Source organism: Hylobates moloch, unplaced genomic scaffold, assembly GCF_009828535.3.
Source record: "Hylobates moloch isolate HMO894 unplaced genomic scaffold, HMol_V3 SCAFFOLD_16, whole genome shotgun sequence".
In the NCBI taxonomy this organism is placed as follows: domain Eukaryota; kingdom Metazoa; phylum Chordata; class Mammalia; order Primates; family Hylobatidae; genus Hylobates; species Hylobates moloch.
Window position 1 is genome coordinate 44,478,077 of NW_026652291.1, and position 16,527 is coordinate 44,494,603.

Below are 16,527 nucleotides of genomic sequence, written 5' to 3' on the forward strand. Positions count from 1 at the left end.
CTCATTCCTTGCAGGAAAGGAAACATTAGAAAATTACATGTTGAAGAAATCTCTGAGACTGAGCCTGAGTTCAAAATAATGTCTGAAAAAGTAAATACAGAAAGGTCTCATTGATCTCAACAATATAACAGTACAATTTTTTTCTGCAACCACACACAGTTTTTTTAAAGCAATTAAACATTTCTGTCTTGACAAAAATAGACAAAACAGGCCTAAAAAAAACTGGACAATCTAGCCAAAGAGGGGCAACTTAGCATGACTACTAACACTTCTGGAAACAAATAATTCCAGCATTGTTTTAATGCTTAGTTTAAGAAACTAACTTGTTTCTTCAGGAAGTAAAGGAGCTTCACCCACCTTAGAATTACTGGTATGGCAAATGAATAAATCAGGTGCCAGAACATTTTAATAACTTGGAACCTTTTTCACTCATTCATTCAAACTTCCTGTGTGTCAACATCTTAATGCATGAGCAACTTATAACTTCTAACATAACAAGTCTGTTTTTTCATTTGTATCCATGTTTAATAAACCTGTGTAGCTAAAACATAGAGCAATATAAGAGTCCAATAGAAAAAATGGGTCAAGGTAGGATGCAGCTAAGTTCCTGGAATTAGCTATAATTTATTCACATTGTCACAAATCAAAGTTTTAACTCAATTCTTTGCTTCTCTGCCAAGGGTGAAAGGGGAAAGCGGAAGAAAGAAGAGAATTAATATTTATTGAACAAAAACAAAAACATTTTTGATAGTATTTTATATCCATAAAACATATCTCAGATATGTTTTATGTACATATGTTTTATGTAGAATACTAATGTACTATACGTTACTAATTATATATATAAGATACTAATATAGTAAGTGTAGTATAAAAATATAAATAGAAAAAGGATGAAATAAAAATATTTAAATAAAAAGTTCTGGCTGGATGCGTTGGCTCACACCTGTAACCTAGCACTTTAGAAGGCCAAGGCGGGCGGATCATCTGAAGTCAGAAGTTCAAGACCAGCCTGGCCAAGATGGCAAAACCCCATCTCTACTAAAAATACAAAAACTTGGCTGGGCATGGTGGCACATGCCTGTAATCCCAGCTACCCAGGAGGCTGAGGCAGGAGAATCACTTGAAGCCAGGAGGTGGAGGTTGCAGTGAGCCGAGATTTTGCCACTGCACTCCAGCCTGGGTGACAGAGCAAGACTCCATCTCTAAATGTATTAATGAATGAATGTTTTAATATTTTCTCCATATACTGTATCTTACATACCCTCCTGGGACAAATCCCACTTTAGAGACTACTGTTACTAATTAGTCATTGTTGTCTGGGTGTGGTGGCACACACCTGTGAGCCCAGCACGCTGGGAAGCCGAGGCAGGTGGATCACCCGAGGACAGGAGTTTGAGACCAGCCTAGCCAACATGGTGAAACCTCGTCTCTACTAAAAATAGAAAAAGTAGCCAGGCATGGTGGCAGGTGCCTGTAATCCAGCTACTCGGGAGGCAGGAGAATCGCTTCAGTCCATGAGGCAGAGGTTGCAGTGAGCGCAGATCGCACCACTGCACTCCAGCCTGGGCAACAGAGTGAGACCCTGTTAAAAAAAAAAAAAAAAGAAAGAAAAAATAGTCGTTGTTAAACTTTTAATAGAACCTTAGGTCGCATAGGATTGAAATAGGGATTCACCACACCTACCCCATGGCCATAAAGTTATCTGCTTATTACTTTCCAAGACACAATAAAATATCAACTGTTAAGATTCTGATGCATGAGAAATGAAGTAAATGTTAAGTTACCTCAGAAAGGTCTAAAAATTAACCTGGCTTCACAGGGAATTCAATAACTATCATACAAATAATAGGTGAGTAATATTTTTACAGGTGACTTGGAAATGAAATGTTCCATTCCTGATACAAGTTTCCAGCTAATTTTTATCTGCACACCAGATGATGATGTATCACCCTTTCCTTTCCTCAGATCCTCAAAAGAAAAGCATAGTCTTAGCTTCAATAGATGTTCACTTACGGTAAAATTCAAGCACCACAGTAGAATGTTTGTCAACCTTGAAAAGCCAACCATCACAAATGAGAATTGGTTTTCATAGCTGTAATACAAACCACTGTGCAACTAACTGTTTTGATTCATCACATTTTGGTACAGCTTGCTTCTGGGAAAGTTGAGTCATACCATATCTGGCTTGGCAATTTGAGCATAAACTTGCAGTGTGCATACAGCTTTTTATATGTTATCCTGAGAAACCTGAAACAGCTGCACTGCTGGCAGGAAAACAGAGGACCACCAGTAAAATATTCAAAACAGTTGCATCTTTTAATTTATGGCCATGTTTCCATAAAGAGTATATAAAACAGTTCAGCTTTATAGGTAAAATGTTATAAACAGTCATACTCATTGAGGCCATAAATGTGTAAAAAAGTTTATCTAAATGATTAGTGTTTGAAAATAGTATTTCTTGAACATAGTCATAATCCAGAGTAATGAGCAAACATTTTTAAATTTGACTTATTAATGCTAAGTTTTACAATTCTCACTGCCAAAACCAAGTCAATTAAAATTTCTTTGTATAGCACTGAAGAAAATGCCCTTCCCTTCTAGCAATCATTTACATTAAACATGTCTGTGAGTATGAGTCGTTAAGAGTCCTGCTTATTTACTTTGCTGTTTTTGATCTCTAGGGCTGCACAAAACTGTTACTGTGAAGTATTTCAAACTATTTTCACCACGGCAACCTACATTAATGCCAATAAAAAATAAAACAAAGTTCATTTTTGTTATTCAATTGTGGGCTTTTATTTTTTAAGTATCTTAATGTTCTTAAACCCTTTATTGTAGCATGTCAAAGTATTTTAAAGAATCTGCCACACTGAAACAGCACAATGAAAATTTAGTGTTTTCTGTACTTTTCTACCTTAATCCACATCTGTGTTTTTATTCTTTCATGACCATTACAAGTACATCACTGAACAGGATTCCTGGGGTTTCTGGCAGAAGTCAGTATCATTTCATGTATACCTTTATAAAACAGAATGAGGAAGAAGTCTTAGCCAAATTTATTTCCAAAAGTCAAGCTCAGTTGGGTTTGGGAGCCTGGAGGTAATTGCTCTAACTATTTAGCCAATCCCATGACACTATTCCTGTTTTTCATGGGTTTATTTTAAATATGTGTAAATCTTATAAGCAGAAACCAGGAAAGTAAAAATGAGGTTTGCTTATTTTGGTACCTATACCTTATTTTTACTAAAAGCAGACTAAACTCAAAGACTTAAAAAATCATACCTTTGATTATTTTCTTAATAAGGTCAAAAAAGTATGTTTTTGAAAGCATGTCTAAGATAATTCTTGTACAAAGGACATCTTATGCCCTAATTTATGCTCTGTCTAAAGCCGCCTTCCTATCCCATCAAAATCCCTTTCAAACAGACCTTGGAGAAGAGACAGGGAAAAGGAGCAATGGATCCTGAGAAGGGCGTAAGATACGATTAAGCATTAGAAAACCACACTTGAAGGTTTGTTCCTGAACTTTGATTTCCTACACTGTCATTTTCTTGTGTTATATTTTGCAGCTTTTGCTCCCAAAGAAAGTGGTATAATTTACACTTAGCTTCAGAAAGACTTCATTTTCTTAGTTCTTTAACATAGGAGTGCCTCTGAGATTACTCTTTTCCTATTTCCCTTCCTTTAAAAGTGCTATATTGACCATCTGGCTGAAGTCTTGGACTCAGCTCATTTTAGTGCTACTTAACAATGCTTTGAGTTCTCCGCTAGGGGCAGAGGGCAGGGCTTGTCACTCAAGACCAAGAGGAAAGCACTCTTCCTGTCCAGTCAGAATATGTTTGTGACAATCCTTAAAGCACACTGGCTTGGAATTTATATTGAAATGAAATGTAAAGTTCATATTAGTTTCCTCCACCTCAAATTACCAGGCCCTATGGAGAGTTAAAAACTTGGACTGGTTCAAACTAAGAAAGGTAGTGAACTCTAGAGACTAAGATTTTCTTTTTACAAGGTGGCCCGTTTTTTTCAAGTCTTCATTTAAAGCCATCATGCATTAAACAGACCATTTCCAAACAGATCTGTGTCCTAGCCCACAAAATTCAAATCTAACTGCCATTAAGAGAGATCAGCCAGCTGATCTCAGCTATCAAGACCCACAGCTCTTGTAGGAAGTTCAGCCAAAGCTATAAAGATTTACATTAACAACCTGAAATCTCAGTGAGATTTAAAAACAACCAGAGCAATAGTGCGCTCACACAACTATCACTAAAAAGCAAAAACATTCTGAAAACTAGTTAATGGTTAGGTGTCTTAAACTAAGCACAGTACCAGAATAATAGACAAACTGTTTATAGAGTGGTAATCATATATTTTAAGATAAATGAGAAAAGACACTACATGTCAGAAATACTATTCATAATTCTGAGGGCAGCTTGGTTATAAAAATATATGGCCGGCTGGGTGCAGTGGCTCACGCCTGTAATCCCAGCACTTTGGGAGGGCAAGGTGGGCAGATCACAAGGTCAGGAGTTCCAGACCAGCCTGACCAACATGGTGAAACCCCGAACCTACTAAAAATACAAAAATTAGCTGGGCGTGGTGGTACACACCTGTAATCCCAGCTACTCAGGAGGCTGAGGCAAGAGAATCACTTGAACCCGGGAGGTGGAGGTTGCAGTGAGCCAAGATCATGCCACTGCACACCAGCCTGCGCGACAGAGCGAGACTCCATCTTAAAAAAAACAAAAAACAAAAAAACACATGGTTTCGTGAAGTCCAAACAAAAATGTAACAAACTTCCACAGGCAGTCATATGTTACTCTTACACTTTACCATCTAGCCAGCAAGTGAGAATATAATTTGAATAAACTAATAATAAAACTGAATTCAGATTTACACCAACACACTTGGAAAGGGAGTGAATAATTATGCCAGACATTTAGACCATCCAAACACCAAAACTCATATTTGGAAATTAAAAGACACATGGTTTCCGAATGAACACAATGATTTATTATTACTCATATTTAATAACTGAATATAGATTGCTCGGAGAAGACTTTCTGCCTTATAACTAGAGTATAAGTCCAGTTATACTATAACTGTGTAATTTATTGCTATCAAAGAGCACACCAGGTATTTTGGATAGAACAGTTATTACTGACAGTTAATATAATTACATAATGAAAGGATTATTTCCTTGATTTAAGTGTGAACTATAGAACACACAGAAGATATAGCTACTTAAGTATAATATATTCTATGAACGATGTTGTTGGTAGTGCTGATTATCTCAAAGGATAGACCTCTAAGGATAGATTCTGTCTATATAATACATACATTTAAACACAGGAACATCTCAGGAACATGGGCTATGAGATAGATAGAGCCACGAAAAACAGAAAATAAACAGTAGCTAATAGGCCAAATGATATTTGATAAATTTTAAGTATATTCTTCAAAGTCAGATGTTTATTTCCACAAGAGATTAATACAATGTTTGTCTAATTTCAGTATTGCCATTATATGCTTAGATGAGATTACCCAGAAAAATGGCATAACTAATGTTTTTATTTATTGATTCTTAAAACATTATGATACTCATTTCTATTAATTTATTCAGAATAATGACTGGGAGAGATAGAGTAAGGCAAAGTTTCATTACAAAAATCTAAAAATAGCAAGTAATATGAGCCTAGATTTTGTGTATCCCAGTGAGAAACAAGAGTCACTTCTTGGAAATTCAGTAGATATTATAAAAATAAATGTACTAGCTTCTGACTTTCTTTGGTAATATTCCTTAAAAAACCTAGTGCCTGATTCTGGTTTGTCTAACGTAATTTTTTACTAGAAATTCCATGTTAGTAACAGATATGTGCCAGAATTTTCATCATATCTTTATAAAGGCAGGATGAATAGTTTATCTCCAAGAGTGAGGGGGCAAAAATGCAGAAATTTAGATACATGCAGCTCATTCATTCTCAAAAAAAAAAAAAAAAATTACTGAGAGCCTACTATTTGCCAGGTATTGAAGTAGCCCTGATAATAAAACAGAGAACAAAGACTTCATGATCTCACTGACCTTATAATCCAGCAAAAAAGAAACATATTAAATAATGAATATTACAAATGAGAAAGTAGGCCTTGATGAGTGTGGATAAAAAGGGAAGCCAACATGAATAAGATCAGAACAGGTTTCCCTAAAAAAATGACAGTTAAGCTTAGATCCAAAGAGATAAAATTAGCTAGGAAGGCAAGGGGAGTATAACGGTAATCCAGAGAGGGGGAAGAACATATATGAAGTAGTAAGGAGACACAGTACATATTGAGAATATAGGGGACAGGTGGTTTCAGCTCAGGATGAGGCTAGAGATGTAGGCAGAAAGTACACAAAAGATGGCCTTATAGAAAATGTTTAAAAACTGTGAATTTTATTCCAGGGCACTGGGAAGCCACTGAAAAGTTATTATTAGAAAGCTGATGGCCGGGCACGGTGGCTCATGCCTGTAATCCCAGCACTTTGGGAGGCCAAGGTGGTCGGATCACCTGAGGTCGGGAGTTTGAGACCAGCCTGACCAACATGGAGAAACCCCATCTCTACTAAAAATACAAAATTAGCTGGGCACAGAGGCGCATGCCTATAATCCCAGCTACTCGGGAGGCTGAGGCAGGAGAATCACTTGAACCTGGGAAGTAGAGGTTGCGGTGAGCTGAGATCACACCATTGCACTCCAGCCTGAGCAACAAGAGCAACACTCCGTCTCAAAAAAAAAAAAGGGAAATTGATAATATAAATGGTCCACTTTGGCTGCCTAATGGATTAGAGAAAAGCAAGAGTAGATACAGAGAGATTCCTTAGGAGAATGTTTCTCTAGTCTAGGCTTGATGAAATGGTGATTTGAATCAGGGTGGTGGCAGTGAAAATAATGAAAACTACTGGTTTAGAAATATTTCAGTGAGTAAGTGGGTTGATATGAGGGTGGGAAGGAAAAAGCAGTGTCAAGGTCAACTTCTAGGTACCTAATCACATAGTCACATAGATCAGGGAAGATGCCCTCACAGAGAAATAGAAAACTGGAGAAGCAAGTAAGGGTGGGAGAGGAAAGAGGGGAAAGATCCCAACTTTGGTTTTGGACTTGAGTCTGAAGTGATTATAGTAGAGACATATACATGGAGATGAGGAATGGTAGCTAGATATACGGGCCAAGTGAAAAGAAGAGAGTTATGGAATGAAGATACCAATTTGGAGTTACCAGAATTTAGATGGTATTTGAAACCATAAAAATAAATGTTAATATTTAAGAAGAAGGGATAGAATGAGAAAAGAGGAGGGGCTAAGGCAGAGGCTTAGAGAACTACAATGTGTAATGGTCTGACAAAAGAAGCTATTTTGAAGTAAAGGGTAGTAAATGCAGCTATCCTCTGCTATCACCAATACCTCATAAACTCTCTTCCCCTCCCTTCTAGACTTGCAAAAAATGTAGACACAAGGGAGCTGTAAGGCACCTGGAAATGAGGAAAATAATAATAACAGAGACAAGGTAACCTATTTGATTTCGCCACCTAAGGACTCCAAAGGGCATATGCATAGTATTTACAGCAGTCGTGTTTCTTATAGCAAAATAACAACAGAAACAACCAAATGTCCATTGACAAGAGAATGGATAAACTTGTTATTGATACAATGGAATACTATCAGAAGTGAAAATAAATAAGTTACAGCTATGTACATGCATCAATACGACTGACTGTCACAAACAATGCTTAGCAAAAAAAAAAAAACCCATAAAAACCAAGTTACAGAAGAATATGGAGAGCATGGTTCCATTCATATTAAATTCTGAACATGCAAAGCTAAACATGGAATATGTAAATATGACAAAGCTATAAAGAAAAGCAAGGAATGATGTCAGAAAGATGGCTAAGTAGGAAAACCCAGCCTTCGTTTTCTTCACAAAGAGCAATAATTGGACAGCTATCCATGAATGGGAATAACTGGAAGAGCTCAGGAATCTACTTGAGAAACTACAGCAATACACTGGAAGAAAACTCCCATAAGTAATGACACAAAAATCCCATAACCACACAAAAGAAAGAAACAATTCATTCTGCCTTTATCCTCCCATTCCCAAGGCTAGCACTGATCAGCATAGAAAAGGAACTCCCAAGTTTGTGAGTATCCCTGGCATGGCAATGGAGAGCAGGATGAAAGAGCAGCTTCCCCAGACTTTCAGGGTACTGCCTGAGAAATCAGCAACCAGCATTAGTTATACCCCACCCAGATTGCTGAAGAGACTGGCATGGGTGGAAACAAAGAAGGATGGGGGCTATCAGTATCAGCCATTTAAGCAGAAATCATTACTATCCTTAGTGGTCTGCTATGCACAGTATTCCAGCAGCCTTCTCTGCTGAGGACCTCAACAGCCCTTGTGGCTACCACAAGAGATTTCATCCCTGAGGATACCACGGTGTTCACTGAGGTGGACCACAGCAGCTTGCTCTGCAGAAGACCCTAATAGGCTTTTACTAGCTGCTGAGGAATCTAGCAGTCAGCATAGCTACAACAGACCCCCTGCAGGTTTGGCCACTGGGCATCCCACAGTTTTCTGCCTTTCCAATCTCCAGGTGCCTAAGTGGTGATGTGTGCCTGTAGTCCTAACTACTTGGGAGACTGAGGCAGGAGGGTCACTTGAGCCTGGGAGGTTAAGGCTTCAGTGAGTCATAATTATGCCACTGCAGTCCAGCCTAAGTAACAGAGTAAGACCTTGTCTCCCAGGCACTGTGGATCATGACTGTAATCTCAGCACTTTGGGAGGCCGAGGTGGGCAGATCACGAGGTCAGGAGATCGAGACCATCCTGGCTAACACGGTGAAACCCCGTCTCTACCAAAAATACAAAAAGAAATTAGCCGAGCGTGGTGGTGGGCGCCTGTAGTCCCAGCTACTCAGGAGGCTGAGGCAGGAGAATGGTGTGAACCCAGGAGGCGGAGCTTGCAGTGAGCCGAGATCATGCCACTGCACTCCAGCCTAGGTGACAGAGTGAGACTCCGTCTCAAAAAAAAAAAAAAAAAAAGGACCTTGTCTCAAAAGAAAGAAGAAAGAAAAGAAAGAAGGAAAAAGAAAGAGAAAGAAAAAGAAATACTGTCAGAAAACTTTCTAAATATGGGGAAAGATATAAACATCAAGGTACATGAAACATAAAGATGTAAAATCAGATTCAACCCAGAGAAGACTTCACCAAGACACATTATAATCAAATTTTCAAAAATCAAAGACAGAGAATTTTTAAAGCAGCAAGAGAGAAGCAGCATATCACATACAAGGGAACCTAAATAAGACCACTGGTGAATTTCTCAGCAAAAATCTTGCAGACCAGGAGTAAATGGGAAGAGTCTGTGAAAGAAAAAAAATGCCAACTGAAAATACTTTATGCAGCAAAGCTATCCTTCACCAATGAGGGACAAAGACTTTTCCAGACAAACAAAACTGAGGGAGTTCATCACTATTAGACTTGTGTTACAAGAAATGCAAAAGGGAGTTCTTCAGACTTAAACAAAAGGCCACTACTTAGAAACATGAAAGTATAGAGTGGGCGTGGTGGCTCACGCCTGTAATCCCAGCACTTTGGGAGGGTGAGGTGGGCAGATCACCTGAGGTTGGGAGTTCAAAATCAGCCTGACCAACATGGAGAAACCTTGTCTCTAGTAAAAACACAAAATTAGCTGGGTGTGGTGGTGCATGCCTGTAATCCCAGCTACTCAGGAGACTGGGGCATGAGAATCACTTGAACCTGGGAGGCGGAGGTTGCAGTGAGCCGAGATTGCGCCATTGCACTATTCCCTGGGCAACAAGAGTGAAACTCCATCTCAAAAAAAAAAGGAACATCAAAGTATAAAACTCGCTGACAAAGGTAAATATACAGTCAAATTCAGAATACTCTAACACTGTACTGGTAGTGTGTAAATTACTTATAACTCTAACATAAATGTTGAAGGACAAAAGCATTTCCAGAAAAGAACTAGAGCTACAAAAATTTGTTAATGGATACATAATGTAAAAATACATACACTGACACAGAAAACATAAAATATAAGAGAAGAATGATATGGTTTGGCTGTTTCCCCACCCAAATTTTCATCTTGAATTGTAGCTCCCATAATTCCCACCTGCCATGGGAGGGACCTAGTAGGAGGTAAATGAATCATGGGAGCAGATCTTTCCCATGCTGTTCTCATGATAGTGAGTAAGTCTCATGAGATCTGTTGGTTTTATAAAGGGGAGTTCTCCTGCCACATGCTTTCTTGCCTTCTGCCATGTAAGATGTGTTTGCTCCTCATTCGCCTTCAGTTATGACTGTGAGGCCTCCCCAACCATGTGGAACTGAGAGTCAATTAAACCTCTTTCCTTTATAAATTACCCAGTCTCAGGTATATCTTTATTAGCAGCATGAGGACAGACTAATACAGAGAATAAAAGTAAGTTTTTGTATGTTTTTGTATGACTAGCATAACTATAAGATGTTTTATGTAACCCTCATGGTAACAAAAATGCAAAAACCTACAGTAGATACACAAAAGATGAAGAGAAAGGAATAGAAACATGCCACTATAGAAAATCATCAAATCACAATGAAAGACAGCAAGAAAAGAGGAAAGGGACAAAAGGTCTCCAAAACAACCAAATAACTACAACACCATTAACAAAATAGCAAAAGTAAATCTTTACCTATCAATCATTACTTTAAATGTAAATAGACTAAATTTGCCAATCAAAAGACATAGAGTGGTTGAATGGATAAAAAAAATAAGACCCAATTATATGCTGCCTAAAAGAGACTCACTTCACATTTAAGGACACACACAGAATGAAAGTGAAGATACTCCATGTAGATGGAAACCAAAAAGAACAGGGACAGCTAAACTTACATTAGACAAAACAGATATTAAGTCAAACCATCATATGAAACAAAGAAGGTCACTAGATAATGATAAAAGGATCAATTAATCAAGAGGATATAACAAATGTAAATATATATGAAACTAAGTCAGAGCACCTAAATATATAAAGCAAATATTAACAGATCTAAAGGGAGAAATAGACAGGAAAACAATAATAGTTGGGAATTCAACATTTCACTTTGAACAATGGATAATCCAGAAAGAATATCAATAAAGGAACACTAAGCTAGAACTACACTTCAGACAAAATAAGCCTAACAGACATATACAGAAAATTCCAGCCAACAGCAGCAGAATACACGTTCTTCTTGAGTGCAAAGAACATTTGACGAAATAAATCATACGTTAGCCCAGAAACCAAATCTTAACACATTTAGTAAGACTGAAATCATATTGAGTAATTTTTATAACCACAATGATATGAGACTAGAAATCAGTAACAGAAGAAAAACTAGAAAATTCACAAACGTGGAAATTAAACAACAACTCATGAACAATCAATGGTTCAAGAAGAAATCAAAAGAGAAGTTTTGATTCTCAAGAAAAATATCTTCAGAATAATGAAAAAGTAAATATAACATACCAAAACTTATGGTATGTAGCCAAAGCAGTCCTGAGAAATTTATACTAATAAAAGACAATATTTAAAAAGAAAAAAAATCTCAAATAATCTGATATTACACTTTAAAGAATTAGTTAGTGTAAGGAAGCCCAAAGTTACAGTAAGGATGGAAATAAAGATTAGAGTAGAAATAAAATAGAGATTAGACATACAATAGAAGGAAAAAAAATGAATGAAACTAAAAGTTGGTTTTTTTCAAAACATAAAATTCACAAACCTTTAGCTAGATTAACTAAGAAAAAAGAAGACTCAAATACATAAAACTAGAAATGAAGGAGGAGATATTACAATTGAGGCCACATATGTTTAAAAAAAATCACTAAACAATTATACACCGATAAATTGGAGAACTCAGAAGAAATGGATAAATTCCTAGACACAGACAACCTACCAAGACTGAATTATAAAGCAATAAAAATTGTAAACAAACCAATAGAAAGTAAAGAGATTGAATCTTTTATTTATTTATTTATTTAGAGACAGAGTTTCGCTCTTGTTGCCCAGGCTGGAGTGCAATGGTGCTATCTTGGCTCACTGCAACCTCCACTTCCCAGGTTTCAAGCAATTATCTTGCCTCAGTCTCCTGAGTAGCTGGTATTACAAGCACCCGCCACCACGCCCAGCTAATTTTTGTATTTTTAGTAGAGATGGGGTTTCACCATGTTGGCCAGGCTGGTCTTCAACTCCTGACCTCAGGTGACCCACCTGCCTCGGCCTCCCAAATTGCTGGGATTACAGGTGTGAGCCACCGTACCTGGCCTGAATCTATAATTAAAAAAAAAAAAAAAATCATTAAAGAAAAGCTTAGAATCTGATGGCTTCATTGCTGAATTCTCCTAAACATTCAAAAAAGAATTAATACCAATCTTTCTTCAAATTCTTCTAAAAACTGAAAAGGAGAGAATACTTCCAAGCTTATTTTATGAGGCCTGCATTACCCCAGTACAAAAGCCACACAAGGACATGAAAGAAAAAAAGTATTATGGTCCAATATCTATAATGAACACAGATGTAAAAATCTTCAACAAAATATTAGCAAACCAAAATCAACAGCATATTAAAAGAATCAACACACTATGATCAAGTAGGATTTGTCACAGAGATGCAACATATGGAAATCTATGAAAATGATACACCACATTAACATAATGACGTACAAAAACCATATGATCATCTCAATAAATATAAAAAAAGCATTTAACAAAATTCAACATCCTTTCATCATAAAAACTATCAACAAATTACATATGGAAGGAATGTACCTCAACACAATAAAGGCCATATATATATAAAACACGAAAGCTAACATCACACTAAGCTGTGAAAAGTTGAAAGCTTTTCCTTTAAGATTAGGAATAAGCCAAGAATGCCCACTCTTGCCATTTCTATTCAACATAATACTGGAAGTTACAGCCAGAGCAAATAGGCAAAAGAAGAAATAGGAAAAGTTACATTGTCTCTGCAGACAACATGATCTTATTTATAGAAAACCCTAACAACTCCACCAAAAAACTGTTGAAACTAATTGATTCAGTAAAGCTTCAGCATGCAAAATCAGCATACAGAAATTAGTAGCACCTCCATACACTAATGAGGAGCTGTCTGAAGAAGAAATCAAGAAAACAATCCTATTTACAATAGCTACCAAAACAAACAAAAACAAAAACAAAACAAAAACCCCCAACAATTTAAAAACAAATTTAACCAAGGAGGTGAAAGATCTATAAACTGAAAACTATAAAACACTGATGAAAGACATTGGAGACAAAAGGAAATGAAAAAATATTCCTTATTCATGGAATGGAAGAATTAACATTGATAAAATGTCCATAAAATCCAAAGTGATCAACAGATTCAACGATTCTATCACTGAGTTCTAATCACATTTTTCTATCAAAATTCTTATGACATTTTTCACAGAAATAGAGAAAAGAATCCTAAAATTCATGTGGAATAACAAAAGACCTTGAATACGCAAATAAAGCTTAAGGAAATGAACAAAGAGGCAGGTAAACATCACCTGATCTCAAAGTATACTACAAAGCTAAAGTAATCAAAACAGCATGGTACTGGCATAAAAACAGTATACACCAATGGAACAGAACAGAGAACCTAGAAAGGGGCTAATATACAAAATATATAAGGAACACAACTCAATAGCAAGAAAACAAATAATCTGATTAAAAAATGGGCAAATGACTGGAATAGACATTTCTCAAAGGAAGACATACAAATGGCCAAAAGGTATGTGAAAAAACTTTAACATCACTAATCACCAGGCAACACAAATTAAAATCACAATGAGGTATCACCTCACACCTGTTAGGATGGCTACTATGAAAAAGGCAATATATAACAAGGGTTCGCAAGGGTGTGGAGAACAGAGAACCTCTAGTACAGTGTTAATGAGAATGTAAATCGTAAAGCCATCATGGAAAACAGTACGGAAGTTCCTCAAAAAATTAAAAACAGAATGGTAATATGCACTCCTTATTAGTGTTTTGAAAGATTAAACATGAAAATTTATGTAAAGCATCTGGCACATTCAATTATGTGTAAGTGTTCTTGTCCACCCTCTATCTTCTATTTGATAATTTCAATACAAAGCATGCTTTCACAAAAGATATATCTTCCATAGCCCAAATTTCCAAAGCACTTTTACCCTCTGCTAATAGTATGTACCTCTCCTTTCCCAACCCTGTGACCTTCCAGTCTATTCCCACGTCTATTCCAACAATAATATTGTTGCTTTCTATCTTTCCCCTTTTACTGTACCCCTATTATAAAGATCAAAGTGGAGATTTCAAAGGATAAGAAGAATCCTGCTTGCTAATCTTTTATCACAGGGTAATAGAGTAACCCAAGGGTACCAATACCTACACACTAACAGACATGGGGAAAAATTTACATATATATATACATATAATACGTTTGTATAGATTCAAACATATACATACAGATCTATATTTCACAAATACTATGTATGCCCTTATAAGTTTTATTTCAAAAGTGAATTTACTACGTTATTTCCACTCTCTCTGCCTCTCCTTCCACTTGTTCCTCATATCCTTGTATTTTGACTCTGGTTACCATTAAATGGCCATTTCTTGGACATCCTCCTCCTCAACATTTTCCTCCATCTCTCTAATAGTGATAGCCCCTGGCTATGAAATGCTTCCAGTTTCTGATTTCCATAGTATCAGTCTATGCCCTGGGCCACACTCCTACTACACTGACATATCATTCCCCACAATTCTCTTTTTCTATTTCCTAATTACTAATTTTCTTCTTGGTTTACCTCCTCTCTTTCCTGATACTTGATTCTGTCTCTGAAATGTATGGCTTCAGTTAATGCTTCTGTTCTACTAAGCCCCACATCTCTTTTGGTCTGTCCTTCTACCTTAATTATACTCCAATATGTTTATCTGAATGGGTGGCCCTTTGTACCTGGGTGTCCCACTGGCACTACAAAGATAATATTTTCATAATTGAACTCATCTTCTTTACAAACCTAACGTTCTTTCTGTGTCTGAATTTCCTTAATAGTTTCAGCATCCTCACTGGGGTCATCTTGGAATGCTCCTTCTCCTGAATACCAGTGTGAAACCTATATCATAATCTCTCTATAAACATCTATTTACCTCTCACATCATCTTCATTGCCACTATTGTTACCGTATTTCAGGTCTTTATTACCTCTTTCACAGACTAATGTGAATAGTCTCTTAACTGATCTCCCTATTTACAGTATGTTCTCTCCATTCCAACCTATTCATGGTTACCAAATTAATCTTCTTAGAGCAAAGCTCTGCATGACTCTCACGCAAAAAGACATTCATTGGATTCCTGCTATATGTAGCATAAAGTCCAAATTCCTTAGCCTACCATTCAAGGCCTACTGTACTTGATTCCAACCCACCTTTCCAAACATATTTTCCATTAATCATCTCCATGTACCCTGAACTTAAGCCAAAGTCAACTGTGAGGTTTTCTGTTATCCTCTATTAAAGGAGACAGGTCTCAGTCCTGTTAGAGGTAGGAAGCTGAAACTGGGCTTGCGGCCCAGAGTGTAACCTAGATCTACAAAATACTGTTCGGTCTATGAAACAGCTCCTAGGAAAATTTTGCTTACTAGCTTGGGTATAGTCACAAGAAAGCTTGCAACCCATCTGGGGCATGGGTGGAAAAGGAATCACACATAAGGAATGAGACTACCCAAGCCTGCTCCACCCTCAAAAAATTGAGAATAACAACTGGTTCAGACTCAGTGAAGCCAACAGGAATTTGTCAGAAGCAAATATGAATCTCTATAACAGTATGCCTTCACGATCCAAGACCCGCAGGAAAACAACTCCCACTAAGAAAAAATTCACAGTAAAATGGAAAAAAAAATTTAAATGAATCTCACTTATAAAAGAGTCAGAAGATATGACCAATGGCAGGACTGACACATCCAGAATCATAGATAATAATCTGAAAGAAATTCTAAAAGAAGTATATTTAATGTCAAAAGAAACCACGAAAGGAATAGCTGCCATACAGCAAGGAAAGGACAATATGAAAAGAATAGGCATTTTCTTTTTTGAAAGAATCAAACAGGAATCTTGGAATAAAAGTTTCAATGGACAGGTTAAGCATTAGATTATCCACAGAAGGACAGAAAATAGTAAAGTGAAAGACATATGTGAGGAAAACACAAAATACAGTAGAGCCCTCCCCCCACAAAAAAAAGGAAAATGTGGAAAAGAACCACTAAAGGAAATGTTTCAGCGAGAAGCAAATTAAACACCAATGGGAAAAGCAGGATGTAAAGAGCAAAGATGAGCCAAAAACAACAATAACAATAAAACAAACTAGCAACAAAAATAGCAAAAAAAAAGGGGAGGGGAAGCCTGAGTTTAAGCATTCTAAGGTCTTTGTTTTGTTCAGAAAGAGGAAAAATATT

General features: G+C 36.8%; 1 protein-coding gene across 2 annotated transcripts in view; it reads right to left on the reverse strand.

The window, feature by feature from the left end:
* MNAT1 (MNAT1 component of CDK activating kinase) overlaps positions 1–16,527 on the reverse strand; it is a 235,133-nt gene that overhangs the window by 954 nt on the left and 217,652 nt on the right. Inside the window, exon 8 of one of the 2 annotated variants that reach the window (XM_058429795.1) lies at positions 4,383–4,735. The exons of the other annotated variant lie outside the window; for it this stretch is intronic. Within the exon in view, the coding sequence (XP_058285778.1) occupies positions 4,630–4,735 (106 nt within the window). The 3' untranslated portion in view covers positions 4,383–4,629. Of the gene's footprint in view, positions 1–4,382; positions 4,736–16,527 lie in introns of those variants that run through there. 2 annotated transcript variants of the gene reach the window in all.